The sequence below is a fragment of the Mauremys mutica genome, chromosome 8, assembly GCF_020497125.1.
Source record: "Mauremys mutica isolate MM-2020 ecotype Southern chromosome 8, ASM2049712v1, whole genome shotgun sequence".
Classification (NCBI taxonomy): domain Eukaryota; kingdom Metazoa; phylum Chordata; order Testudines; family Geoemydidae; genus Mauremys; species Mauremys mutica.
The window spans coordinates 105,021,025-105,047,436 of NC_059079.1; the positions used below are offsets into that span (position 1 = coordinate 105,021,025).

General features: G+C 55.2%; 2 protein-coding genes across 6 annotated transcripts in view; one reads left to right on the plus strand and one right to left on the minus strand.

Moving 5' to 3' along the window:
- ANXA6 (annexin A6) overlaps positions 1–9,190 on the minus strand; it is a 38,240-nt gene extending 29,050 nt beyond the window's left edge. The window contains exons 1-2 of one of the 5 annotated variants that reach the window (XM_045026673.1): positions 9,044–9,190; positions 2,530–2,588 (exon numbers count right to left, since the gene is read on the minus strand). In XM_045026673.1, coding sequence (XP_044882608.1) covers positions 2,530–2,547 — 18 coding nt within the window. In that variant the 5' untranslated portion in view covers positions 2,548–2,588; positions 9,044–9,190. Of the gene's footprint in view, positions 1–2,529; positions 2,589–5,512; positions 5,538–6,013; positions 6,314–8,901; positions 8,927–9,043 lie in introns of those variants that run through there. The other 4 variants (XM_045026675.1, XM_045026674.1, XM_045026676.1 and 1 more) reach the window with 4 other exon arrangements.
- A 9,968-nt stretch (positions 9,191–19,158) lies between these two features.
- On the plus strand, positions 19,159–25,049 carry LOC123376397 (platelet-derived growth factor receptor-like protein). Its single transcript, XM_045028350.1, has 6 exons — positions 19,159–19,377; positions 20,717–21,062; positions 22,190–22,341; positions 22,555–22,848; positions 23,620–23,759; positions 24,685–25,049. The coding sequence occupies exons 1-6, from the start codon at positions 19,323–19,325 to the stop codon at positions 24,904–24,906; spliced, it is 1,209 nt and encodes a 402-aa protein (XP_044884285.1). The 5' UTR covers positions 19,159–19,322; the 3' UTR covers positions 24,907–25,049.
- The last annotated feature ends 1,363 nt before the right edge of the window (positions 25,050–26,412 follow it).

Sequence of the window (26,412 nt, forward strand, 5' to 3'; positions counted from 1 at the left end):
GAGCAGGGGCCCATTGGGTGGCTAATCAGGTACCAGCGGAACTTCTTTCTGCCTGGGGGCTGGGAGGGCATAGATCACGCTGGCAGGGGCACACTCAGCCCCCACCACTCGGGCAGAGGCTTTAATCGTCCCCAGCACTGACAGGGCACTTCATAGTCCCAATGTGTTTTACAAACATTAACTTGTTCACCCTCACAGCCACACCACTCTGAGCCCGGTGGAGAAACTGAGACTCAGAGAGGCTAAGTGCCATGGGCAAGGCTGCACAGTGCGTCAGTAGCAGAGCCGGGAACAAAACGCAGGAGCCCAAAACCGTGCTGTATATATACGCACTTGGCAGGACTGAAGAGCCCCTATGACAATGAATCGGAGGAGGGGAAGCAGAGGCTGCTCTGTGCTAGTAGTGAGCTTTCCTGGGGCAATAACATCCCCCACCCCCATTCCTGCCTTGCTGGGCCGCAGCAGCGTGAGATGCTGGGAATGGGGGCGGGCAGCCTTCCCCCCATTTCCTCAGCTGTTTATTTAGCGCATAGACTTCAAGACTCCCTCCTGCTCCCATCCCCCACTTCTGAGTCACACGGGCCTCTAGACAGCTGGAGTCCTTTTCGCTATAAATAGGCAGCTGCTCTGTGCTGGGTGGAAGCTGAATTCCCTGCACAGCTTCACTCGCTTCTCCTCACACAGCCTCAGCACCCTAATCCCTGGGTGCACGTGCTCACCTCCCTATGCTCTCGCTACCTCTCTCGGGGGTCGCTTTCTTTCCAGTGTGACTATTTGTCTGTCGCTTTAAGGGACTTCCCCTGTTTCAGGGACAGGACTTGCCCAGTGGATGAGATGAGAGAACACCAGCTGCTCACCCACCCCTCCTGCCCAAGTGTCCTGTAGGAACACCTGGACACCCCCAGGGAGAGGAGCGGGGCTGACCCCTTGCCACTATGACAGCCACCATCTTGGCCAGCACTGGGATTGAACTGGGCCCTCTAGATCCAGGCGCACAAGGCCCTGCAGCCTGAGCTAAGGAGCCAGGGGCGCTAACAGACTCACAGCCTGTGTGGATCGGGCACAGAGAGGGAGACATAACACACGCTGACCAGTGGCACGTCTTCCCACTGCAAGCGCCAGCCCCAGCTGCACATGGGGGCTGCGAGCGATCAGGAGCTGCCCTCCAGCAGTGACAGGCGTGGGTGCGTGCAGACCTCACCGACACCAGAGACGGGGGATTTTCCACCCCTCCACCCCCCCGGGGCTCGGCAGCAAGTGGGTGTTTGCTAATGGAGCTGGCAGGTGAAGGGACTTGCTCTCTTAGCAAAACAGAGTTGTTCTCCTTCAGGGGAGCTGCCAGATCGGTTTCCTCTAGGCATGATGAGAGGCCAGGCTGGGACGCTGTGGGATCGCTGAAGTGCCCACTAAGGACAGGGCCGAGCAGGCAGAAAGACCCTTCTCCCAATCTGATATAAGTGCAGGGTTTGTAGCAAACAGCCCCCACCTGTGGCTGTTAAACATCACTCCCAGATAGCTCCTCTAGCCTGGAGCAGGGACAGCCGTGGTGACCCTGCCCTTCTCCCACACTCGTCCCCCTCCTCCCCCTGTCTACACTACATCTAAAGGTTTGGCAACAAGCTCTGGATTAGAACTTCTCAAACTTCCAGAGCCTGCCTGGCATCCAGCCACAACCGTCACCCCTGGCATTTTAAAAACAGGACTTGCACCACTTGCTTGGAAAACCAGGGAAGTGGTGCCAGGCTGTGATCTCCATTAGACCAGTGTAAATCAGGAGTCAGTCCTTCGGTTTGTGTGAAGTTGCTCCAGATTTACACTGGGATGGCTGAGATCAGAATCTGGGCTGAAGGCCATGAACTGGTCTGATCTATAATGAGAAGTTTGTGCTACATGTCACTTCTTTTGTCCCCATACAGGCTCCTGACTCCCTCGCCCCCACTTTTTTTCTTCTTTCTTTTCCTACTAGTTCTTTTTTCCCATCTGTGTTCCCCTCTGTCTTTCTTCCCAGCCCCACTCAGATCACAATCGTTTGGATTACTGTGCCTCTGCTTTGTGTTTACACAGAGCGCTGGCCGAAAGACCATAAACAGTGTCTATCAGCAAGATCTCAAGCCTCATGACTCGTGGATGAAAAGCAACGCCAGCTGCCAAACTTGTGGTTGCTTTCCTGCTTCTCAGCCTTAAAGCTGTGTGAAACAACGAAACTGCCCCCACCCTGAGCAGAAATGCTGAGTTACCCAGGACCACTATGGCAAGAATTATAAGCTGGGTTGGTGGATTGTACCAACCTGTTAGCTTCACTAACACAGCCCCCTGGCAAAATATGGGATGGATTCTTGGTAGCCAATGCTTTAAGCCAGGACCGGCTGCTTTACATTGCCAGAGAGGCACAAAACCACTGAAGTGAACCAGTGGGTCTGTCCCAAGGACAAAATGGTGCACGGGGGATCCCTGAGCCTCTCCATTTCTGCAGAGGCGTCGGCAGGAGGTAACCAGTGCATGTCCCATGGGCTAGAGTTAGTACAGTACCTTGCCTGTGGGCGCCATGGCTTCTGGGTCAGAATCAACGCGGGAGGAGGAAGAGGGAGCTGCAGAAAAAAAGAAAAACGTCAGGCAAGATGTCCCTTCACCCAACAGCTATAATGACTTTGGTGGGGGTTGTGCTCTCAGTCACAGCCATGTAAGCCCGGAGTGACGCCACTGAAGTCAGGGGATCCACTCCAGATTTACACCGGCGTAACTGAGGGAAGACGTTCGGTCCGTTACGTCCTTTACTGGCCCCTATCCGAGGCTTGGCCAGGCTCACACACCCAATACAGTTGTTGCAGGGCACGGATGCCTCTGTCGGGCAGAGATGCTGCCCAGATTTGCTCTGCCCTTCATCCCCTCTCTTCCCTAGAGCCACTCTGCATGTATTGATAGACCTGGAGGGCAGAAATCCAGCTGCCATGCGCTGGCACATGGAGCATCGTTCCAAGAAACCAGCATTCACCAGGGAGAGCAGCAGATGCACATCTACATACACAGATGCCTCTTTTTCTGCAGCCAGTTTTGCTTCGCTCTCGGTCCCTGGCGTTCTGCTCCGCGCCAGGCAGCCTGGCCCAGACAGACCCGGGAAGGGGATGGGAAGAAACACAAAGTAAGTTGCACTTGAGTCAGCAAGGAGCAGAGCGTGGTCCCCGGGGAACATTGCCATTGGCAGCCCGCTCCCCAGTGGAAAGCCTGCGAGAGGAACTGGCTTTTCAGCACAGAGCCCTGAAGTCTTGCGCTGGGCAGAGACCTGGTTACCCAGGAGACCCCCTCTGCCTCCCTGCATCCTGAGTGGTTGAGATGCTCTTGCTGTTGCCTCGTAGGGTTGAGCTCTCCATGGCTGGTGGGAGATGATCCCTCCCCAGAGTTTTGTCCCCGGCTGATCACTTCGAGGTGTTCTGTCTCTTGTCGGCCGCTCAGTCTCCATAGCTTTGCTGGCGACAAGTTATTCACAGATTCATAGATTCTAGGACGGGAAGGGACCTTGAGAGGTCATCGAGTCCAGTCCCCTGCCCTCATGGCAGGACCAGGTACTGTCTAGACCATCCCTGATAGACATTTATCTAACCTACTCTTAAATATCTCCAGAGATGGAGATTCCACAATCTCCCTAGGCAATTTGTCGTGGCCCAGTTCAATTTTTAAGACCTCCTTCCTCTGGCACTAATTTACAGAGGGGATGGGCCCAACCCAAAGCCCATTGAAGTCAATGGAAAGTCTCCCACTGAATTCAATGGACTTTGGGTCAGGCCCTGTGTGTTTTCATCTGGCTGTAATTAAACCTCGGCACTACCATGGCAACTGGTGTTACAATAAAACAACCAGACCCCACAGGAGCATGTCAGGAAGATTCAGCTTTTGCCATGAATACAAAAGCTCCCCTATTCCTGCTCCAGTCACCTTGTATTCTCCTCTCCCTCTGCTTTCTCAGCTGTTCTCTCTTACGTACGCCATTTACTGGAGAACGCCTCTAGGGGAGGAACAAATCGCTCTGGACAGGTACAGAGCAGGCAGCACTGAACAAGCTTCCCCTCCAGGATTCTGCCAACGCACCTCAGGCCTGGCCTCTGCTACTCCAGTGCTTGGCTTCTCCCAAGGAAGCCACCGACCATACCAGCAGGCAGGTTTTATATGGAATCTAAGCCCCATTCAAGCCCAGGATCATCAGGAGTGGAAACTGAAGGCCAGATCCTGGCATGCTCAGCCGTTTTCACAAAGTCCTTGAAGTCAACCGGAGTGTGCCTGAGCGAGGACCTCAGAATTGGGCTTGATACTGATAGCACTTGATATTAGGAGCCAGCGGAACGCTAACCGTCTCAGAGACATTTTCCTCTGGAACAACGTCATGCCATCTTGGCTTGGCATCACCCTGTGGTGAGCTCAGCTCGCGTATCATCCTCCTTTGCACTGCGATAGCGTCCAGACAGCCCAGTCGGGGGTCGGGATCCTATTTTGCAAGGGGCTGCATCCCCACGAGGAGAGGATGCTGCGCTGGCCCCCAAGATATCGCAAGACATTCAGACACATCTTACAAAATCTTTGGGCAGCCCTGCCAGCCAGGAGAGCCACCCAGGGAGCCAGGGATGGCTGGTGGAGCAGGGCAGTGGTCCCCGGGTACATACACGTCCCAGAGCACCAGTTCCAATGCTGGCCCTTTCAGGGCACAAGGCAGTTGGGCTCAGCCTCGCTTCATTTGGCACAGATGAGGCAAGTGAGTCCCGGGCGACAGCGTATAGGGGGCCTGTGGGAGACAGCAGGCTGGAGAAGGCTCTCAGGAGCTCCCAGGCAGAAGTCCTGGCAAGCACAAGCCTGCAGGAGGCAGGAGCTGGAGAGGAGAGGTTGGGGAGAGCAAGCCCATGGCGGGAAAGCCTCGTCAGGGACAGAGCGAAGAGCCCTGCACCAAAGATTGTGACGCACAGGAGGCTGGGCAGATGGCTCGTGTGTCGAACGCTGTTAATAAGCCAAACTCCCAGCAGGGGAGGGTTATTATGACTACGCCTGCAGTGGGAGGCTTACCAGAGGGAGAAGGGAAACTGAGGCAGCAGCAGAGGTCAATGCCTGATGGAGGAAGCCCCTGCTACAAGTGACGACGTCACAATCCAGACCCCCTGCAGTGGGGTGTTGTGTTCAGAGACCCGGCAGGGCGGGATGGGGCTGCACTGCGTTCTAGAGAGCAGCTGGTTTGCTCCCTGTTCGCCATTTCATCCCGCAGGCCCTCGAGAGACAGAATCTCGCCTCAGCTCCAACCAGTCCCTTGTTTCTCAGGGGAGCCCGGGGCTAGGACCAAGTGCCACATTTCAAGGTCTGCAGCGCGCTGTGCAGCCTCCTCTCAGGGGCCCCTCACTCTGCCTAGACTAGAAATCAAGCCGGATGCCAGAGATATACAGAGACCCGACCCTAGGAAATACAGCTCGGTTTCCATGGCAGCTCACCATACTCCTACCTTAAGATAGATTTTACACCAACGGAAACAAGCCCTCACCGCTAAAGTCACTGCCGGCCACCAGGCAACGGACACCCCGTCCCCACAGGGAGGAGATTCACCAAAGAGGGGGAGCCATTTTCATTTTCCTCGGGACTAGGGAGAAGCAGAGGATGACGGAGGGAGAGAAGCAGCTGGATAACGGAGCCTGGAAATGAATGAGTCTATTGAGTGTTATCTGACACCCATCGGGTCTCGGGACAACTCGTATTCCCCACAACTTCCTGGAGCCAACGCACCATGTTGCAGGAAAATTCAATAGTGGCAAAGCCCCAGAGAAGCAATTCGGGCTGGGAGCACTTTTCAAAACCATACGTTGAATACATTTCACTTTCCATCCTGTCCACTTCCACAGAGCCTGTGTGCGAACGGCCAAAGCTAACTGCATTCAAACAGGAGGCTCATCTCCCGCACAGCCCCAGAGGAGCCTGTGGGGAGGTCGTCCAGCTGGATTTCGGACACCACAATCATCTCCAGGGGCAGCAGGAAGGGTGGACTTGCCTTATTGTTCCTCATGAGGCGAGGAGTCAGAAGTCCTGGGTTCGCTTCTTGACTGACTGCCACCGACTTCCTGGGTGACCCCAGGCAAGTCACTTAACCTCCTCCGTGCCTCAGTTTCCCCCTTGCTAAAACGGTGATAACAGTATTGTCTCAGGAGAGCACTGTGGTGCTCTCCAAACATGAATTAAGTGCTTTGAGATGCGACAGAAGCATCCGGCATCGTCACAGTTTTACTGGTGATTCTGAGAATTACTTATGATTCTTATGCTCTGCTGAGAAACCCAGTGGCCTCTTCAGCCCCCTTTGCTTTCCTATTCTCTTTCCGAAGGCATCCTCTTGGCTGCAGCTCTGCCCAGAGAGGGTGGGAGAGAAATGTCTGGCGGGGGCGGGTGGAGAGCGCACAGCTCAGATCTCCAATGAGAGAGCCCGGCTCGCAGTAAGGGGCCTGGCTGGCTCCTGGCTGACAGCCTGTCCCTGCATTGCAGTCTGGCTGCAGGGCAGGGATCCAAAAACCAGCTGGAGTCACTCCTCAGCCTCCAGCAGCACGGGCTGCGCTGTCTGACCACAAACTGGCCAAGAGGCACAGAACTCTGCAGCTTTGCTGGTCTTCACTGTCCAGGCCTAGGGGGGTGCTGATGTGGGCTTTCACTGAGGCCATATTTTCTCGAGGCCAGCTCCAAAAACTGGGCTTTTATCCACAAACACTGAAGCCAGCAAGCCCAGAGAGTGAAATACCAGGAACGTGCAGGGCTCAGGGCCCAGGGCAGCTGAACTGACAGGCTTTGCAAAGGGTGCCGAGCACCTGCCACGGCTCCACGAGGGGGAGAGCTGAGCTGAAAGGGGGCGGCACCGTGTGAGGGTACTTGCACAGATGGGGCCCCTCCCTGGGGCCCCGGGTGGGGGAGAAGGCTGCTTGTGAATACTGCTGCGAGGAAATGAAGAGGCCTGTACCCTGTGCAAGCATCCTGCTTTACTTCCTCTGATACAGATCACCTACCCGGGCCTGGCTCCCACCTCTGCATGCAGCCCCAGAGAAATGTGCAACAGAGACAGCCAAATTCATCTCACTGGGGATCTGATAGCTCCCGACAGCACCTGGATCCGCTCACGGAACGAGCAGCTGCTCAGGGTTGCAGGTGGCCTTCCGCATGATCCCCATTCTTGGATGGGAGCAGGTCCATGCTGGAGTCACCACAGCCCCATCCAGCGCTGCTTTTTAACATGCTCCTGAGCCCCCTGCTCCTAGGGGAGACCCCTCTCCCATGACAACGGCCTAGGCAAGGTCCAGCTATGAAAAGACAAACCACAAGAGCCGATCCCCACTTGGGACACTCATTGGAAGACAAAGACAGGCCGATGGGGGATGAGATAGTCAACGCACCGTTGTGCCCCACAGCCTCGCGCCTGCGGCACGTGAGCTGGCGAGGGGCAGATGGGACCCCTACTTGGGGGGCTGGCCCCACATGACAATTCGGGCTGCCGCCTCTGCTGGCAAGCGCAGCTCGTTCCCTGACTGCTGAACACCAGGAAGAGCGACCTGGACCAAGGGAATCAACAGAAAGCCCTGATGGCCAGGGCGGGGGGAGGGGGAATCTAGGAGGCGGTGCCGGTGTGTCCATGTTTGCTGGCTCTTGGGCGGACAAAAGGATTCACTGCTCATTATGCTGTCGGAGGGCTTATAGGGATTTTCTCACAGCACCTAGTAAATAATTGACCAGAGTGGAGAGCTCTCTGCTGTTGCACCCAGGGTGTCTGGGCGCTCAGCAGCCCCTCCCCACATCCTTTAAATCCTTGGTACAGTGGCAGGATAATTGTCCTGAGCTCCCCTTCCCCAAACGGGCCAGTGAAAGCCATGGTGTGCGGGCCAGCCACAGCCCCTGTGTTTTACTGACGGATTCACAGCCCCAGCCAGCCTGGCCCACCTTTGCAGGGCTCCTCTAAGCAGCAGGGCTTTGGTTTTACATTCTTCCCAGCCCTGCAGAGTCATGCCAGGGTGCAGCATGGACAGAGAGACAAGAGGCCTAGGGGTTATTCTGAAAGCTTGCGGGCTGGCAGCGGTACTGTGAGAACACACCCTGCCAGCTGTTACCCAGCACCGTATCAGGCTGCAGCCTCAGGAGGGGTTTACTTCTGCTTTAGACAGGAGGGGGTTTTCAGAAAGTCATTCCCGGAGCAAAAATGAAGCCACAGTCTCCACCCATCCCCCTGGAATTGGGGTATTGGCTCAGGGACCTCCTGCACAGCCCTTTGGGGCTCTTCACATTAAAAGAAGTGCCTTGTAGGGCAGCAAATGAAACATCGAGAGGGTTAAAAAAAGATGCACGGGCCACCTCAGAAGACAGAGACGCGGGACGCTACAAATCCAACGCAGTCTGCTTTTCTAAATTCAGCCTTACGCCTTAGGACAAGTGACCCCAGCTCCCCAAGACTGTCCCAGAGCTCAAGCATCTACCCACAGGGTCATGACTCTTTTAAAAATATACATTATAAAATAACTATTGCACGGGACATTTTATGAAACAGGAGGCAAAATTCCCTGGGGATCCGCTTTCCCCAAACGAAGTTCGTGGATTTAACCCATACCCCAAGGTGTGTGTCACTGGGATTTTTGTCTTTTTCTGTCTTCTGCCCAAATACTGGGACAAGAAAAGCTAAGCCAGGCTTATCCTTGTGGCCGGGTTTTGCACACACACAGACAGACACCCTGGGGAAGGGGCCCAGAACACACCCACCAGCTCCCAGCCGTCTCTGGTTACAGAAACGCTACCCAGTTCCCCTGAATGGGGCTTGCTCTCCGTTTGGAGAGCGCCAGGTAGACTTCTGGTGATTTTCATTAATAATAAATAATCATTAATTTACTCAAAAGAGAAAAAACCCTTGAAACTCACCAGCACGCTGAACATTTTGCAATGCACACAGGAGGGGCTACTGATTTGCCTTTAGTCCAGTGGCTCGCCAGACCCCCTTCCCCGCAATCAGCCCTGGCACTCTCCAGCTTCCCCTCGACCCTTTTCCCAGGCTCAGACTTACATGTCCTGCCAAGGCCTCTTCCCTGGAGCAGCCCTTCTCAGCCTGCAGTGAGACAGCCCAGGAGCTGTGCAGAGCAGCGCTCGGTATGGCAGTGTGCAGCCTGCCCTCGTTGCAATGCAGCTGTTTCCTCTCCTCCGGTGGAGCGACGTCACACACTCCAGAGCCTTCCAATCCGAGCTAGCCCAGGCAGGGGCAGAGGCCACCAGGAGAGCCGCTGGTTTGCCCTGAGCGGCCCTCGCCCATGGCACTCTAGAAAGAACACGCACCAGCAAACTGCCATATGTCACCCTCACTCAGAAAAGGCAACAGGGGTCAGAGAAATAATCCAGCTCCTGCCTCACGCTGATTTAACGTCTCGCTGCCCCAGTGGGAGCAGAGCTCAGTAGTGCATCTCATTATACGCACCGCCACATCCAGGACAAGAGCAACGAGAGGGATAACCTGGGTGCCTCTCCAGGCTGCAGAGATAGAACTGCAGCCCCCCCGTGTAGGGCACAGCATGGTGGGAAAGGCTAGCCCTGGCGCTTTTCACAGCGGCCATATGCCACCGCCCTCAGTCTCGTGATGTGCATTATGTGGCACGTACTGGAGATAACGCTTATTTCAGTTTTATGGCATGAGTCTTATACCCTCTGAACACAAAAGAGCTTAATTGTGTTAAATGCTCAATATATATAAATCAAACTGCCTGTGCCCACCACTAAGCTACATCCACCAATGACCGTAACGCAACGATCCCCTCTGCCCCATCAGCTCATCCCTGACCCTGATTCAGGGGAAATCGCAGGCTGCAGGAAAGTTAACTAAGGAAGCCGGGCTCTGACCCACCATGGAGGGAAGCAAGTTTCGGGGCTTCATGGAGAATGCCCTGCCCCGTTGAACTGTGGGGGCTCCCAGCTCAAGCATCTCTGGTGGTCACTCCCGGTGTCAGTATCATGCTGCATGGGAGTGAACGAGAGGACAGTGGAGGGGCAGAGGGATGGAGTGAGGAGAGATCCAGCAAGAGCCAGACCATATATGGTGTCTTTCCCTTGTGCTCTCTGAAAAGGCCCAATTCCTTCTCCACTGAGAGAGGAGCAGCCTCTCGGGTCAGACACCAACGAGGGTTTTCAGCCATTTGCAAGCACCTAAAAATTGGGCTTGGTAATGGAAATACTAAGAGTCTTAACTTGAATGTGGTCATGGCGTAACCCATGGCTGCATGGTGACGTGCCAGGCCTGGCTTACAGCAGCTCTGGGGTGTGCAGCTCGAACTCGGGGCCCTCCAATTTCCAGTGCTTTGCACCTTGACATTTCTAAGCCCCCTGCCCGTGCGCTGTTTGCAGCAGCCACTTCCATCTCCGGGCTGCTGCAGCCACAGCGGGAGGAGAGGTAGAAAGAAACAGCAGCAGGCAGTTTCCTTGCTCAGAAATCCCCCAGTCTGCCGCTCCGGCACGCCCAAGAAGCTCCACGTGTCTCTGCTTTCTGGTTCATGCTCACAGGTTGTTCTGCCTCCAGCCAAATAGCCTGCAAAGGATGCAAATCAATCGTCTGCCCTAGCCCCTGCACTTGCCCCTAGGGAAAACCCCTATTAATCTACCCGGGTTAGCTCTGCTCAGGCCTAGCCATGCACGTTAGTGCCTTGCGTCCTAGCCTCCATCAGCTGCAGGCAGCTGCTTTACTGCCTACTCCCATTGCTCTTTCACTGAGGCTGAGGGCAGGGGTTCGGCACACCCCTGGACTTTAATAAGTCAAAGGCTCACCAGGTGGCAGCCATTAGCACCTTTCAGCAGGACCTCCCGGAGCAGGGATTTTAACCCAGCAATCCCGCCAGCATTGTCCTGTTGGAGCTGAAGTCCATGCTGTAGTGGGGGCTCTGTTCCTGGCTGGCAGAACTTGCTCTAACATCAGGGGGCTCTTGGGCTCTACCAGAGAGAGACTCAAATGACATGGCGAGCGCCCAGCCCTCGGCAGCTGTGTCGCGGGCAGTTGCCAGAGCTACCGCAAACAGCTGAGAGAGGGTCCCAGGCACCAAGGCACAAGTCTGGCCATGCTCCAGAGAAGGGGAGGGAAACGATTCCCATTGAAATCGCTAGGGGCCTGATTCTCATTGACACGAAGGCCCTTTTACACCACTCGAGCAGGGTAAAGAGGCCTGCCCGCTTTGAGGCCTCTCCACTGCCTTCGTGTCAATGAGAATCAGGCCCTATATTTCTTTCCAGGAAGTGTGCCCCGGGCCTGCTGCTCTCTATTGCACAGATAGCCCCTATAGCGAGTCCATTTCTCAAGTGTTTTTAAAAGGGTCAGTTGTGCGACCACCCCCGGGCTGTTTCTTTGGCACTTCCAGTCTATTTGCTGGGGTTTTCTCCTAGATGTAGAAAGCACAAGGGATGAAACAGACGACAGTGCAAACAATCCCTGCGTTGCACGTGCAGGTAGACGGTTTGCATGTGCACAGCGAGGTGCACGAGTTCATGCACAATTCTTTTGCCTGCAGACCTGTGCCCCCATGAAAGCAAATATTTGCTCTTTCATGATCATGAACGGCCAGGAAATTGGTTCAGTCTCTTGTGAAACAGTGTGAACACACTGATCATAGATAGAGGGCTTGGGGCCATTTCTATATTTGAAACTGAAATGCATCACAGTTACAATAAACTCCCCGGCCCAGCTGTGCCACAATGGCTGTTTTTCTGCATATAAAAGCCAGGGCTGGTGTTAAGGGGTAGCAAGCAGGGCAGTTGTTTGGGGGTCCCCATGCCATAGGCTTCAGCTTCAGCCCTGGTGGTGGGGCTCAGGGTCCCAGGCTGCAGTCACTTGTGGCGGAGCTTTGGCTTTCTGCTAGGCCCTAGAGAGTCTAACGCCGGCCATGCTTGGTGGGCCCAGGACACCTGGTTGAGAACCACTGGTCTAGTGGATTGAGCTGTGGGCTGGGACTCAGGAAACAGTGGTTCTATTCGCAGCACTGCCACTGCATTACTGGGTGACCTTGGGCAAGTCACAGCTCACTGTGTGCCTCAGTTTCCCCACCTACAAAATGGGGATAATGATACCGACCTCCTCTATAAAGCACTTGGAGAGCTGGGACCATGATAGTGATCACGACTGAAGGCAATGGCAGAACTCAGGCTGACATCAGTGGGGCCAGGGCACCGTTAGTGATTAACAGGATGCGCTCAGGAGTCGAGGGGCAGATCTTGTTTGCACAGGGAGCACCCTGCCTGCTGTCACCAGCCAGGCCTGCATGTGGAATGACACTACCAGAAGGAATGGCCCCAAATCCAGCTCAGCGCCTCCTGCCCCTATTTCCAGTGAAAGAGCAGAGCAAGAGCCATCTACATAAGGCAACGGGGCCTTTGGCAAGGGATGGGCCCTATATTTGTTGGCAAAATGTCTCCTATTTTTCCACTCTACTCTCAGGCATGGATTTAGGGTTCAAGCCGCCCGGCTGGGAAATTCACCAGGAAGGGCCCTTGGAAAAGGATTGTTAAAGGCTCCTCAGCAGAAGCCCTATGCTCCTCCCCTGCAGAACAGGAGTCAAGAGGGAATGAACAGAACAGGCCACGCTGGAGTGATCCATCCCTTGTCGTCAGGCCCAGCTTCTGGCAGCTGGAGGTTTAACGGTGCCCAGAGCATGGGATTGCACCCCTGACCATCTTGATGGACTGATCCTCTACGTCAGTGGTTCCCAAACTAGGGCGCAGCTTGTTCAGGGTAAGCCCCTGACGGGATGGGACGGTTTGTTTACCTGCCGCGTCCGCAGGTTCGGCCGATCGCAGCTCCCAGTGGCCGCAGTTCACCATTCTCGGCCAATGGGAGCTGCAGGAAGCAGTGCAGGCCAAGGGACGTGCTGGCTGCCGCTTCCCCCAGCTCCCATTGGCCTGGAGCGGCGAACCGTGGCCAGTGGGAGCCGTGATCGGCTGAACCTGTGGACAGGGCAGGTAAACAAACTGGCCCGACCCGCCAGGGGCTTTCCCTGCACAAGCCGCACCCCTAGTTTGGGAACCACTGCTCTAGGCAGAATACAAGTCAATGGGAGTGACTCAGCGTTGCCAACCCGAAGCGTTAAAAAATCACGAGTCTGGCGCCCCAAATTCAAAGATTTGCTTAAAACAAGAGATTTTTTTCCAGTAATAAAGGCTGGGATCTTTTTCTTTGCCGGCTGGTTTCTGAGCCTTTCGGTGGCGCTCGCTGCATGGTCTCAAGCTTTTCTCTGCATCAACTGGGGCCTGAAAGTTCCTTTTTTCCCCACAAAGAGCAGTGGAGATTCTCCCGCAAGTTCCTGATTCCTGCAGCGGGGGCTTTACGAGACACATCAGAGTTGGCTGCACTGCCTGTTGGGAGATGGGGTGGGAGAAATAAGGCACCTGCTGAGGCGGCTAGACAAGCACGTCCGTGAAAATCTACCCACCCCATTCCATCACGCTTTCAACCCAATGTGTGTCACTGAATTTTCTCTTCTGCAGCCTGGCCCTGTCCATCGCTTTCAGGTGCTGGCAGGTCTGACTAGGGTGCCCAGACGTCCCGATATTAGAGGCTTTGTCTTATATGCACAACTACACCCCCTACTCCCCCTTCCAAAAAAAAAAGGTGTCCTGATTTTTCACACTTGCTGTCTGGTCCCTTGAGATCTGACAGTGCCTGACACTAGCACGGAGGTGCTTGATCTTAGCTGCCAGAGACACAGACAGTTCTCCCAATGGGAGCCTTACTGTCAATGTGCAAAGGAGTCTCCCTCCGCCGCCTGCGCTCCCCGGACCCCAGCCGGAGAACTGCCCCCCCAAGGCAGAACAGCCAGCCCTGCCATACGGCTCCAGCATCTGTGTCAGTCCACACTGCCACCTGCTGGCCCAGCAGCAACAGACAGCATTAGCTCAGGGGTTCTCAAACTGGGGGTTGGGACCGCTCAGGGGGTTGTGAGGTTATTACATGGGGGGTCATGAGCTGCCAGCCTCCAGCCCAAACCCCGCTTTGCCTCCAGCATTTATAATAGTGTTAAATATGTAAAAATGTGGTTTTAATGTATAAGGGGGGGTCGCACTCAGAGGCTTGCTGTGTGAAAGGGGTCACCAGTACAAAGTTTGAGAACCCCTCCATTAGCTCGATGGACCCCAGAGGCTCCCCTGCAGGGAGCTCCAAAGCAGTTCGGGGTCAGCAGCGGGAGCAGAGGATCACTGCAGATGGGTAGAGCTGCAGGAGCAGAGAGGAACACCCCGCTGCCAACTTCCTGCTGTTGGCAATTAGAGTGGCATCCTGGCGATCAGCAGAACGGGCATCCTGGTTATAACCCCGAGCCGCTTCCCTGAGCCCATTTCCCTTCTCTCCCCAAGCCGGCGGGGCATGGTGAGAAAGGGGCAGAGAAGGGGATGGCACAGCCTGAGGGAAAATGTCCAACCGCTGGGAAAAGGCAGGGCTTTCCCTAGTATAAAAAAAACAAATTGAATCCCTCCGCATCCCCATCCCCCACCTAGGATCTAATGAGACATAAAAAAATAAAATAATTGGAGGTATACCAAGCTCCTAGAACTGGAAGGGACCTTGAAAGGTCATTGAGTCCAGCCCCCTGCATTCATTCACTAGCAGGACCAATTTTTTGCCCTAGATCCCTAAGTAGCCTCCTCAAGGATTGAACTCATAACCCTGGGTTTAGTAAGCCCATGCTCAAACCACTGAGATATCCCTCCCCCCCAAACTAGACATATCCTAGTACTAACAGATTGGCATTGCTACCTCCCCGTGGACAGGTCACTTAACTAGCATTGTCACCCAAGCCTGGTTTTCTGGGTGACACAACCCCATCTGCTTTGTATAACCCAGTTGGCTGGGGTGACAGTCACGCCTGTTGATGCGATTAGGTGCATTAGGAGCAGTTGCTCCTTGGAGATGGTTGCAGGAGACAATAAAAGCTTTGTTAACAACTGTCAGGCTGTCCCCTTCTCTGTGATGGAAAGCAACATTTGTCTCCACTCCCTGCTCTTTTACCAGCCAGCACTCCACTCCAGCGCAGCTTGGCCACGACGCTCTAAGCTGATTGGCATGGCTTTTCACTACACAGTCGAGACGGCACGCTGGAAGCCAGCGACTTACTCTATCAACCAGCAATGCCTCGGACATACAACTGTGCAGCCGTGGTCTGCCCCGTTCCTGTTGGCTTGATCCCAGGTATTTCCTGCTGCAGATTTTTCAGCAGTGTTGTATTTAGGCTGGGCAGAATTCCGTTTTTATTTTTTTAGACTTTCGAAAGAGAACGTCAATGTTTATCTTAATGCATCTTTTTCTCTTTTCGCAGATTTAAATTTTCACAGATGTGCAAAATTATGGGGGAGGTCAACATCACACATCAGCATAGGCGAAGTCAGTATCCTCCCATCAAACTCTAATACGTTCCCAAGCAGCATTTTTCTTGCATTGCCTATCTTTACATTTTTATTATTATCGCTGGAAACATTTTTTTGTTGGGGTGAGCGTGCGTACAGCGAAATCAACATTTACTGATAAAAATCTAATCCGTCCAAGCCAGGTGTAATGCACACACAAATATTATCGTGCACATCAGGCAACCTTCTCAGCCTCCTGACCTGCTTCTTCCTCCTCTCATAAAGTCTTCATTGATATGGTAGCTTCTGCAAGCAAGGTAATGGTTTATTATGAGGGTGTAGCAGTGTGGGACTCACTCCTGCAGCGCCTCCTGCTGGTCGCTGTTGGGAATTAGCTCTCCAGTCATCAGAGCGCCTGCCCCCCCGTTCACTGGGGCAGACTGCAGTGTATCAGCCGCTCATCACAGGCAGGGAGGGTTGGACCTGCTGCCTTTGCCTGCTCGTGAGCTGCCCCTTTGCAACCCCGGTACCTAATAGGCCTCACCAGGCCTGCAGCCTGGGGCTTTCCTAGGCCGGAGCCTCCCCAGCTCCCTTGGCCTGTCCCCAGCCCTGCTCCCTTCCAGGTACCTAGTTAAGCTCCCGACAGTCAGGCCCTTCTCCCTCTGAACACGGGGAAAGAGTATGTGTCTGCCCCTGGCTTCCCTGCCTTTATAGGGCCAGCTGAGTCTGTTTGGGGCGTGGCCACAGCGGAGGCTGCCTCCCAATCAGCCCAGCCTAAGGCTCCCAGCCCCAGCCCTCTCCAAGGGCTGGTTTTAACCCCTTAGGGCAGGAGCGGGTGACCACCCCGCTACAGAGGGCATGTGTTAAAGAACGAGGACTTCCGGTTCAAAGCTTGGAGGTGGACACACCTGAACTCAGTTCTGGAGAGAGGAAAGGATGAGGTCACACAGTGCAGCCGCCTACTCTATCCAGGATTCCTACCTTGTAGCCCCAGGCCGTTTTCTGGTCAGGCGTTCGGTGGTGCTCGGCCAGGGCAGTGCTAGTGGTGTTTTGTGAAGGCTTGTCCCAGTACACAGCACAGATCTGCCAAAGCTTGCTCCGTGTGTCCTAGAGCAGGAAAAAGAAGCAAGGAAGGATGCTTGGGTCAGGCTACACCTATTTCCCCATCTGGCTCCTCCCTCCCCTGCAGCCTGCTTGGCTCCATGTTCCCAATGCCACAGATCCTACTTGCCATGACCGGAGATGGGCTCCTTTTCAGGCCTCTGGCCACAGTCAGCAGCCACCAAAGCCCAGTGGTAGCAACTCTGGCGTCTGGCACAGTGGCAGGTTGGTGCCCTTACAGTGAAGGTGCTGCCATGTGGTGCCAGCCGTTAGCTGGGGGGGGGGGGGGGAGGAGGGTCTGCGGGGTCTGTAGAGGGCAAAACCTGCAGAGACAGGGAGGTGGGGTGTAATTTTCGATAAATGGTGGCTAGTGCTCTCAGCTGCCAGGCTGAGGGTGCATCTCTAGCAGATGTTTGCTCACATGATAAAAGCTGCACACGAATGGGCCTGACTACAGATCCTTGCTCAGGAAGGGAGGGAGTAGGTCACAACTGGGGTGAGTTGACGGAGCTCTGCTGGGGCCCAGGACTGGAAAAGCAGGGGTGCTGCTGGTCATGTCGGGGGTGCATTGGCTGAGCTGAGTTGGGGCTGGGAGGGGAAGCAGGCATGGCTCTATCCATCTCTGACTTCCACAAAGACTAAAGCTCACCCAAGGCTTTATTGATGCTCTGGAAACTTTGTTTGGGCCTATGGAACATGAACGAGTCTGAGGTTAAACTCAGCAAAAATAACTTCTTCCCAATGTGCTTCTCCCCCACCCCCTCCAGCCCTCTTCTCACCTGGTGGTCAGGGAGCACAGCGACCCCACAGCCACAACATTCTTGGCCATGCTCCAACCAATGCATTCGAACACCACTGGCAGTGGGCTCCTGGGGTCCATGGTGCCAGTGGGCTACGGCACCATGAGAGTCAGGGCAGCCGAAACCCCGGAGTATGCCAGGAAGCAGACCCAGAGGGAGATGACGATCCCTGTTGGGATGGATTTCTGGGGGTTCTTCACTTCCTCCTCTGGGAAAGGCACGCTTGGCTGGTCAATGCAGGCATCAGCAATCCTTGTTCTTTACTGGGCCTGTGGCCCCTGCTGGCAGCTGCAGTATTGTGGCACCTACAAGGAACTGACTGGAGACTTCTCTTCCTCTCCTGCCGGCCAGCCTCCTAATGCATCCGAGGCCTCTGTGTGGGTCATTCCCCACTAGAGCAGTTAGAGTGAGGAGTGTGTCTGGCAGGTTCAGCCCAGGGCTGGGAGCCAGGAACACCTCAGTTCTGACTTTGGCATCTGTACCAACTCCTTTCCCCCCCCCAAAATCTGTATATATAATATATAACTAACCCCCCTATCCTGTTATATATATATATACCCCCCCCCCCTTATATGGCCTTGGGCAAAGTCACTGACCCTCCCTGCCTCAGTTTCCCTATTTGTCCAATGGGGATAATACTTCTCTTATTTTTCCCCTTCTCCCTTACCCATGGTAGCAATGCACTTGAACCCAACAAAAGCATAGAAGCAGGTCCCGCCGTCGTCCCACAGGGAATTAACCTGCAGCTCTCCATGGAAGCTCAGAAACGGGGCTTCTCCAGCAAATATACATAAAAAGTCAACACTGAATATTTCCTCTGCCCACAAGCAGCTCTAACCCTAACCCTAAATCTCCCCCAAACCGCAGGGACACTCCACACCACGTCCTGTCCCCCTTTAAGGCCCCGCAGCCCCCATGTCTAGTTAATATGTGCACCCATCTTCCAGGTTGCGGGGATGGCTTTGTTCCACAAGTTTGCCCAGCATCCTGCAGAACTGTCCTACCACAGAGAGGCCCCATGAATCAGGGCTTAATTTGTAATGGAAGAGAGGCCAGGGATCAAGCAATTGTTTTACATTCACAATGGATACAGCAAACCCAGAGGTGCCAGGGCTCTGAACTGCCAGGCCCAGAGGTGCCGGGCTCTGAACTGCCAGGCCCAGAGGTGCCGGGGCTCTGAACTGCCAGGCCCAGAGGTGCCGGGGCTCTGAACTGCCAGGCCTAGAGGTGCCGGGCTCTGAACTGCCAGTGCCGGAGGTGCCGGGGCTCTGAACTGCCAGGCCTGGTCTTGCCACTGTCTCACTGAGTTTCCTTGGGCTAGTCAATTCATCTCCTAGTACCTTGGCTTCCCCTGCTATACAGCAGGGATGGTGCTTTGAGATCGGAGGATGAACAGTGCCGTGTAGGAGCAAAGTATTCTATTATTCCAGGCCGCTGGCCTGCACTGTGTTACACTCTGTGACATGATCTTGCGCTGCAACATTTACCCTTCACTACTGTGTATCAAAGGGTAATAGCTGGAAGGGGAAGCAAACCACAGGATTCAAACAAGAAGCTCCCCTTCACCCACACTGTGTTATCACCATTGTCGGGGTCGTTAGTACCCAGTGTCTTCCCTCAGGATTGGCACCCCATTGTGCTAGGAGTTTGTTCAAACACTGGGGGAGAGCTGGCCCCTTCCCAAAGCGCTTTGCATCTAACCACTCCACCTGCCCCATGCTCTTGGACCAGGCATCGCCTGGAAACGGAGTAGGTGGACACTGTTTTCTTTTTAAGCCTGGAGTGTGACTGCTGGAGCCAGGCTTTGAATAGCTCCATTCATCACCTCCGAAGGAACCTGAATGCCTTCATGGCACGCGGGGGTGAAAGGAATTTTGTTTAACGAGGCGAAGAGTCAAGCCTTTGATTTGCTTTGAAATCTCTCCCCTTCATCTCCCGAGTCCCCCGGACTCGCCGTCCCCGCAGCGCCCCCTCCTCCCTCTTGGAAGGAACGGGAGAGTGTGGAATTGCTGTGAAGCTGTGAACAGTTGCAGCTGCTGCAGCCTCACTTCAGCAGCGCAGCTCCCTGGTGTTTGCCCCAGCATGAACTCCAAGGCCCTGGCTGTCCTGGGCTGCAGCCTTCTCCTCCTCATCTTGGGTAAGTCTTTCTTTTCTGACTCCTTCCCTTCCTCCTACTCATTTCCCAAGCCCATACGCTTCCCTCTCCATCCCTAGCTTGGTGCTCCTCGCATTCCTCAGTGGCCTACACAAGGATGCCTTGTTGGAGGGCAGGGCAGCATGCTGGAAAGTCTCTTATTGCCTGCAACACCAGCAGGAACTCAGGGACTGTGGCTGTATCGGGACTTGCTTCTGCAGCTTTGGTCAGGCCGTGGTACTGGAACAGCTTTGCCAATGGGCCGCAGCCCCAATTATTTTGGTTTGGGTGTCATCAAGGGAAAGATCCCAGGTTTTGCTGGCTTTGTGGGTCAGCATAAAATGAAGCTGGATGAGCTTCCCTTCAGACATGCATCATGTACAGGAGCCATCTCTTCCCTGGCTAGAGAAGAAGGATACATAGGAGGGTTGTGAGCCAGGCTGATGGCTTGGCAGATTTGGGAGATCCACATCTAAGTTAGGATGCCCAATTTCTTGCTCTCTGCCAGGTGCATCCCAGATGTCCTGTGCTTGGGTGGGTGCATGTGGGGATCACGGGTAGGAGGCAAACGCTATGTGTTACACAAATGCCTCCCAACAATCAATGAACAGAGAGCAGGCAAACCAATGAGTGAACAGAGAGACCTCTTGTCTGCTCAGCTACGATACTGTCACAGCATCCTCCTGTGCCAATTCCCAGAAGTAGCTTAGAGTAGGAAGAGAAGTAACCCTACTAGGTAAAGTCTTGTCTTATATGGCACAGGGATCCTGCCAGTCATGTCCTTTGCACGGTGAGTAGGTAAGAATGTCCTTGGTAAATAATGTTACCCTGCAAGAATTGCAGATTTCTGCCCCTTAGGGGATATGACATTTGGGACCCGATTTCCAGAACTGGTCTCTGATTTTGAACCCGTTACTGATTATGGTCATTGTATCAGGCACACTCCTATTTTGAATATGCAAACAGCCTTTTGTGGATGTGAATTCAGGGATCCAAGAACCCAGGGCCAGATGCTCAGCTGGTGAAACGACACTGAGGAACATCAGCTGAGGCGCTGGGCCACATTCCGGTCAACGTGTTGTGGTAAACTGGTGCCTCCCCTTCATTTTGTTGGCTCAGCTGCACACACAGAAATGGGGCATCTCATAACCGGCCCCTTAGTGTGTCCATGAAACCTGTGCTGTGGGTTAGGAGGGAGAATAAACATCCCTGCAATGCCTGGGACCTGACCCGGCCCTGTTGCTGAACAGCCCAAGAACCTGCAAAGTCGCGCTGAGCCCTCCGTCCCGTGGGCCTGCACCTGCTGCTGCTCTGCTGTCAAACGTGTCTTCTCTGTCCTCAGCTGAATGTCAGGAGAAGGAAAAGCCCCCCAAAGCCACCGAGAAGAAGGTCACAAAAGAGCCCAAGCCAAACAAGCTCAAACCTCCCAAAGCAACAGGTGAAAAGCTCCACCAGGCAGTAGCCAAGCCCCCGAAGGGCAAAGCCCGAGTGAAACCCACAGCCCCTCCCAGGCAGGTGCACCAGCCTGCGTCCATCCTGACTCGGGTGGTGACCAGGGGGCAGTTCCAGAAAGTGCCTGACTCCCTGACGCTGACGGCAGGCGACACCCTGGAGCTGCGCTGCCGAGGGCGCTCCGTCAGGTGGAGGTTCCCTGCGTACCTGGAGGACGAGGAGGAGGGGCGGCTCAGGTGCGTGTCCGGGATGTGCGACGGGCTCTGGGAGGCTGTCCAGGCCCGGGGTGATTGACAAGGGCCTGTCATGGATGAGGGGTGAGCAGGGCCTGTGTGGGGTCCGTTCCCCCGAGATGCCAAAGGCATCAAATGGCTTCAGTAAATTACATGCAGGAGGCCTGGATTTGGGGATACTGGGCAGACCCTTGTGCTGGAGGCCAAGCACAGGGGAGGGCATACAGCAGACGCGTTACCCTGGCATGGACAATCGGAGCTCGTTTAACAGGCCCAAACACACAGACACCCCCTGCTCGCTCTGTGAGATCCGCCAGGGAGCAAAGCTGGCAGGTGCTCAGCCAGGCTCAGGGAGCCCAAGCCTGACGTTCAGCTTGAGCCTGGCTGCGGCTTCCATTGCCCGTCCCGCCTTTCACGCCCCACGGCCCTGGGCTGGGGGACAGTGCGAGCTCCACAGCAGGTGGGAGCATGTTAAGGGAGGGGCTGTCCCAGGCCCTATCCACCTCTCAGCATTTGGAGCACACTGGCCACGTCTCCGGTTATTAACCACCTCCGGACTTCACCCCTCTGGGTGGGCAGGTAGGTGGGGAGCGTGACACTCGGTGCCCATTGGGAATTGTTACCGTGACCCTGTCAGTCCTTCGGCACAGGCAACGAGGGCACAGGAAGCCCCTTCCCCGGCCCCAGGCCGTCACTGTGGGCGTGGAGATAAGTGGGTGTTTTCCTTCCTCACACAGTGCACAGTCAACCTGTGGAACTCATTGCCAGGGGATGTTGTGAAGGCCAAACTATAATAGGGTTCAAAACAGAATTAGATACATTCATAGAGGATGAGTCTATCAAAGGTTATTAGCCAAGATGGCCAGGGATGCAACCCCATGCTCTGGGTGCCCCAGCCTCTGATTGCCAGAAGCTGGGAGTGGACGGCCGGGGCTGGATCACTTGATAACTGCCTTGTTCTGTTCATTCCCTCTGAAGCACCTGGCTTTGGCCATTATCAGAGACAGGATACTGGGTGAGATGGACCATTGGTCTGACCCAGTCTGGACGTTCTTATGTTCGATGCTTGATGCAGAGGCCCAGGGTGACTCTCCTGGAGTCTGAACGGGGCCCTCTCCCCTCTGTTTCAGAATCAAGCACTTTGAGAGGCACAGCCAGCTGCTGGTGGTGAACTCCAGGGCTGCAGACACTGGCGAGTACAGCTGCTGGTCCTTCCAGTGCCGGGACAGCGAGTGCCAGGACGGAGAGGACAGGACGGGCAAGGCTTTCATCTTCTTCACAGGTCAGGCTTCTGCGCTTAGACCGGTTTGGGGCAGGCAGGGGACTCGAGACAGAGAGCATCAGCATCTGCTCTCGTTATCCAGTGGACAGGGAAGCCCCGGGTGAAGCCTGCTGGGGGCTAGGGCGTGTTACACAGGAGGCCGGCGCAGGTGGAGAGCCGGGAAGTGTCTCCCTGCCTCCAGGATGTAACCCCGCTGCCCTCCTCCCTCCCCAGACCCCCAGGAGCTGTTTGTGCCGACGGAGGATTACTACGAAGTGGTCCAGCTGCGCACGAACCATCCCACGCTCCTACCATGCCAGGTGACCAGCCCTCTGGCCAAGGTGACGCTGCACCGTGAATTCCCCCCCGAGGAGGTGGCCGTGGACGGGATCGACATCTCGTACGACGTGAAGAGGGGGTTCGTGATCCACCGCCCACGGCCCTCGTATGCAGGGTCGCTCTTCTGCATGGCCAGCCTGGCCGGCGTGCGGCAGATATCCACCAAGTACATGCTGATCTACATCAACTGTGAGTGACCGCTGCCTGGCAGGGATGGCAGATCCAGCTGCCAGAACTGGTTCTGCAGCCCCTAACCTATGTGTTCCTTTGGTTTTGAGACCTCCACCTGCCTGCGTGCTGACATCCATGGCCTTTAGCCAAGCCAGCTTCACCCCCGTCAGCTCAGGACCAACGCTAGCTAGCCAGAAACGGTCCACCACACTAGCAGTGGGGACAGGAATGGGGACACAGAATTCCACCTCTCTCCCTAAGGCAGAGCAGGAGGAATTAGCCCACGAGGCTGCGTATCGTTGCCTTCTCCTCACTGTCACTAGCTTTTCTGGGCACTGCTGCGCTCATACAGACCTGCTCATGCAGAGCAGTCCCTCTGCCAGCTGAGCTATCCGGGCATGTTAACTGAGTGCCCCGGTCACCTGCACCAGTCTGTAATTATGGAGGCCCATACACATGCTGATGTACCATTCGTCAGCCCGCCAGATGAACACACGCCATCCAGCACAAGGAGATGGTAGGTTGCTACATAGACAGAGGTCTCTACGCAGAAGCGGTGACCCCGTTAGCTGGAGATACCTGGTAGCAGGCCTGTCCCTCCCTTAACCCAGCCCTAAAGCCCAGAAGGGTTGGCAGGGAGGTGGTGAGCCGATGGACTCTCAGCACTACGGCTCCCTGAACTGCCGTTGGTTGACTAGTCCATCTCCTACGACCGGGAAGTGGCTAACCCATGGTACTTTGCCGCCCTTCCTAATCCTGCTTCTCACCACTTCACTCTTGCCCTCGCAGACCCTTCCTCTGTTCCCAAACCCACAGTCAGCGCCTCAGCCACCACTGTGCGGGCTGGAGAAAACTTCAACGTGACCTGCACGGTGTTTGGAGAACCAGAAGTCGCGGTCGATTTTACCTGGGAGTATCCGGGGCAGCAGGTAGGGAAGCGAGGTGGCTGGGCGGGAAGGGGGTTGTTAGCCTGATAATACTGAATGGCTCCAACCAAGATCAGGGTCCCATTGCACCAGGCATTGTACCTACAAAGTGTAAGAGGCAGTCCCCGCCCCCCAAGACTTAGTCTAGACAGAGAAAGTGTGTGTGTTTGGGAATAAAGGCCAGAGAGGGAGGATGAGTTGCCCCAGGTCACACAGCAGGTCAGAGCCAGAAACAGAACCGAGTTCTCCTGACTCCCAGCCCATGGCGCCGCCCCAGCTAAAAGGGCACAGAGAGAAGAATGGACCTTGTGCTGCACACAACTTTCCTTTCAGGGGCTTCTTCGCTGTGGCTGACCAGCGGCATTTTCCCCACAGGAAACAGCACAAAGGGCTGATGTGACCCTTGCAGAAGCATGGTTCACTCAGCGCACCAGGGCCAACGAAACAGAACTGAACAGGACATGGGCTGGGGCCTCCAGAATGGTGGATGGTTCCAGTGAAACCAATGGCTGCGGGCAGGGATGGGGTGGGAAATGGGGTGGGGGGAGAATTGGGCTTCATCAGAAATGCACATGGTGCCCTTTTCATGGAGTGGGAGGGGGGTGGTTGGCGGGGCCGCCATGCAGACCAGGTGTGAAGCTGAGGTCCCTTCTGCCCATCTCTGGTGACACTTCAGGGGGGAGATACAAAGAGCCCATGGTGCTCTGTGCATGGAACAGGGGATGTCCCGGGGGAGTTGGCTAATAGGCCTCCTCTTGCTACAGCAGATGCCAGTGACCAGGGCTATGCGGGAGGGGCTGTTGAGCATCGGCTGAGCCCTTCCTTTGCCTCCAGCCCGGCACTGACCAGCCCCTCGCTCTGCAGGTGGTGCAGGCTGCCTAGGAAGGGAGAGGAGCTCTCCAACCCCCACTCCTCGCTTGCTTTTCAGATTGGCAGGCCCCCCTACAGCCGCGAACGGGCCGACCTGGCACGCCGAGGTGGGCAGGTGCAGCAGGAATCCGAGAGCATCCTCTACATAGATGAGGCCCGTGCGATAGACGAAGGGCTTTACACCTGCAGCGCCATGAACCTACAGGGCACCACCACCGTCTCCACCCGGGTCCAGGTACTTCCAGCCACCCCGGCCCCAAGGGCGGCCCGGTCTGGATAGCCCGGCCATGCTACAGCCAGGGAGGTCAGCTATGGCAATGCATCTAAGTAATAAAAGGACCAGAGATCTCTTTGTGACACAGGCACCAAATTTGCTTCCATTCTCCCTCCTCCCCTTCCTGTGATTTATTTACTCATTAAACTGACCAGCTTCTTCAAAGAGGAGAGACTTGGTTTTGTCCACAGGGTGCACTGAGGGGAGGCGAGAGGCTGCCCCAGGTGAGTCTGGGTCAATGCTGAGCAAGCAGAGCATTTCACTAGGATCCGAGATGGGAAACCAGTCCCTCTGTGCCCAAGCCCTGGAGAGGCACCTGGCTGGCGGACAGGTTCTCTCACTGCTTCTGCGCTCTTCAGCTCTCAACCCAACACCGTGGGACGCGGGGCCCAGGGTAGCAGAACCACGTCAGCTGGGTCACAGCTGCTGGGAAAGAAAATAGATCTGGGCAAACCTCTCCCGGGTGAAGAGAGAAATGGAAGGTCTAAGCTGCTCTGGGCCAATCCAGAGCAGGGTCTGAACTCCTGCCAGGTGTAGGCACACTGGGGTCTGGGATTCTGCCCAGGGCTCATTGGACACAGAGTGGGTCAACAGCAATGTTCAGAACTGTGGGCCCAACCTACCCCAAAGCTCAGGGCTGGTGGGATCCAGGATTTGGGGTCAGGCCCAGCTCTAGTTCAGGCTAGCAGCTGGTCGTACCATTTTAGTTACCCGTGTACCATGTGTGATCACATATGTGTGTGGATGTGCAGCGTATGGGAGCCTGCAGGGGCATATGCAGAGCCGTCCCTTGGGTCTGGCAAAATGGGGCAACCGCTCCGGGCCCTGTGCTTTGCGGGGCCCCACATTTCAGTGTCTCTGCGTCATGTGGGGGGGTGGACTGGGGTTAGGGATGCCTTGTATTTCTTTTTCTTCCTCGGCATTGCAGGGCGGGGGTAGGTCTTGTGTTTAGCACAATGGCATAGGACTCAGGAGACCAGGAGTCAGTTCCCAACTCTGCCACTGCTAACCTGGCTGCCCTTGGCAAAGTCACGGAGGGCCAGATTTTCCGAAGAGCTCAGCTCCCTATTCTATCTTGGGGTTCATTAGGCTTTCAGTTCCTTCCATGTACAATCAGTAGCAACAGAAAGGCTCCTAGGAGCCTCTTGGCGTCTCTGTCAACCTCTCCTTTTTTGGGAAAAACTCTGCTTACAGGAGGGATTTTTTAAAAACAAGGGTTAATTTCTCTGTATAGGGGGGTTTATTTAGGCTGCTTTATTTCAGGGTTTCTTTGATTGGAGAATAAGGGGTGTCGTTTAGGCAGGTCGCTGCCATTGCAACACCAGTGGCCAGGTTTTCAAGAGTTCAGCACCCCATGGGCTCCCAGCCTGCTGAGTTCTTTCAAACATCCTTAGCCTCAGTGCTTCAGTTCCCCAGCTGTAAAATGGGGATAAACACCGTAGCACCCTCCCCCCGCCCCAGATAATTTCACCAGTGCTCGAGGGGCTCACAGACTATAATGATGGGGGCCAG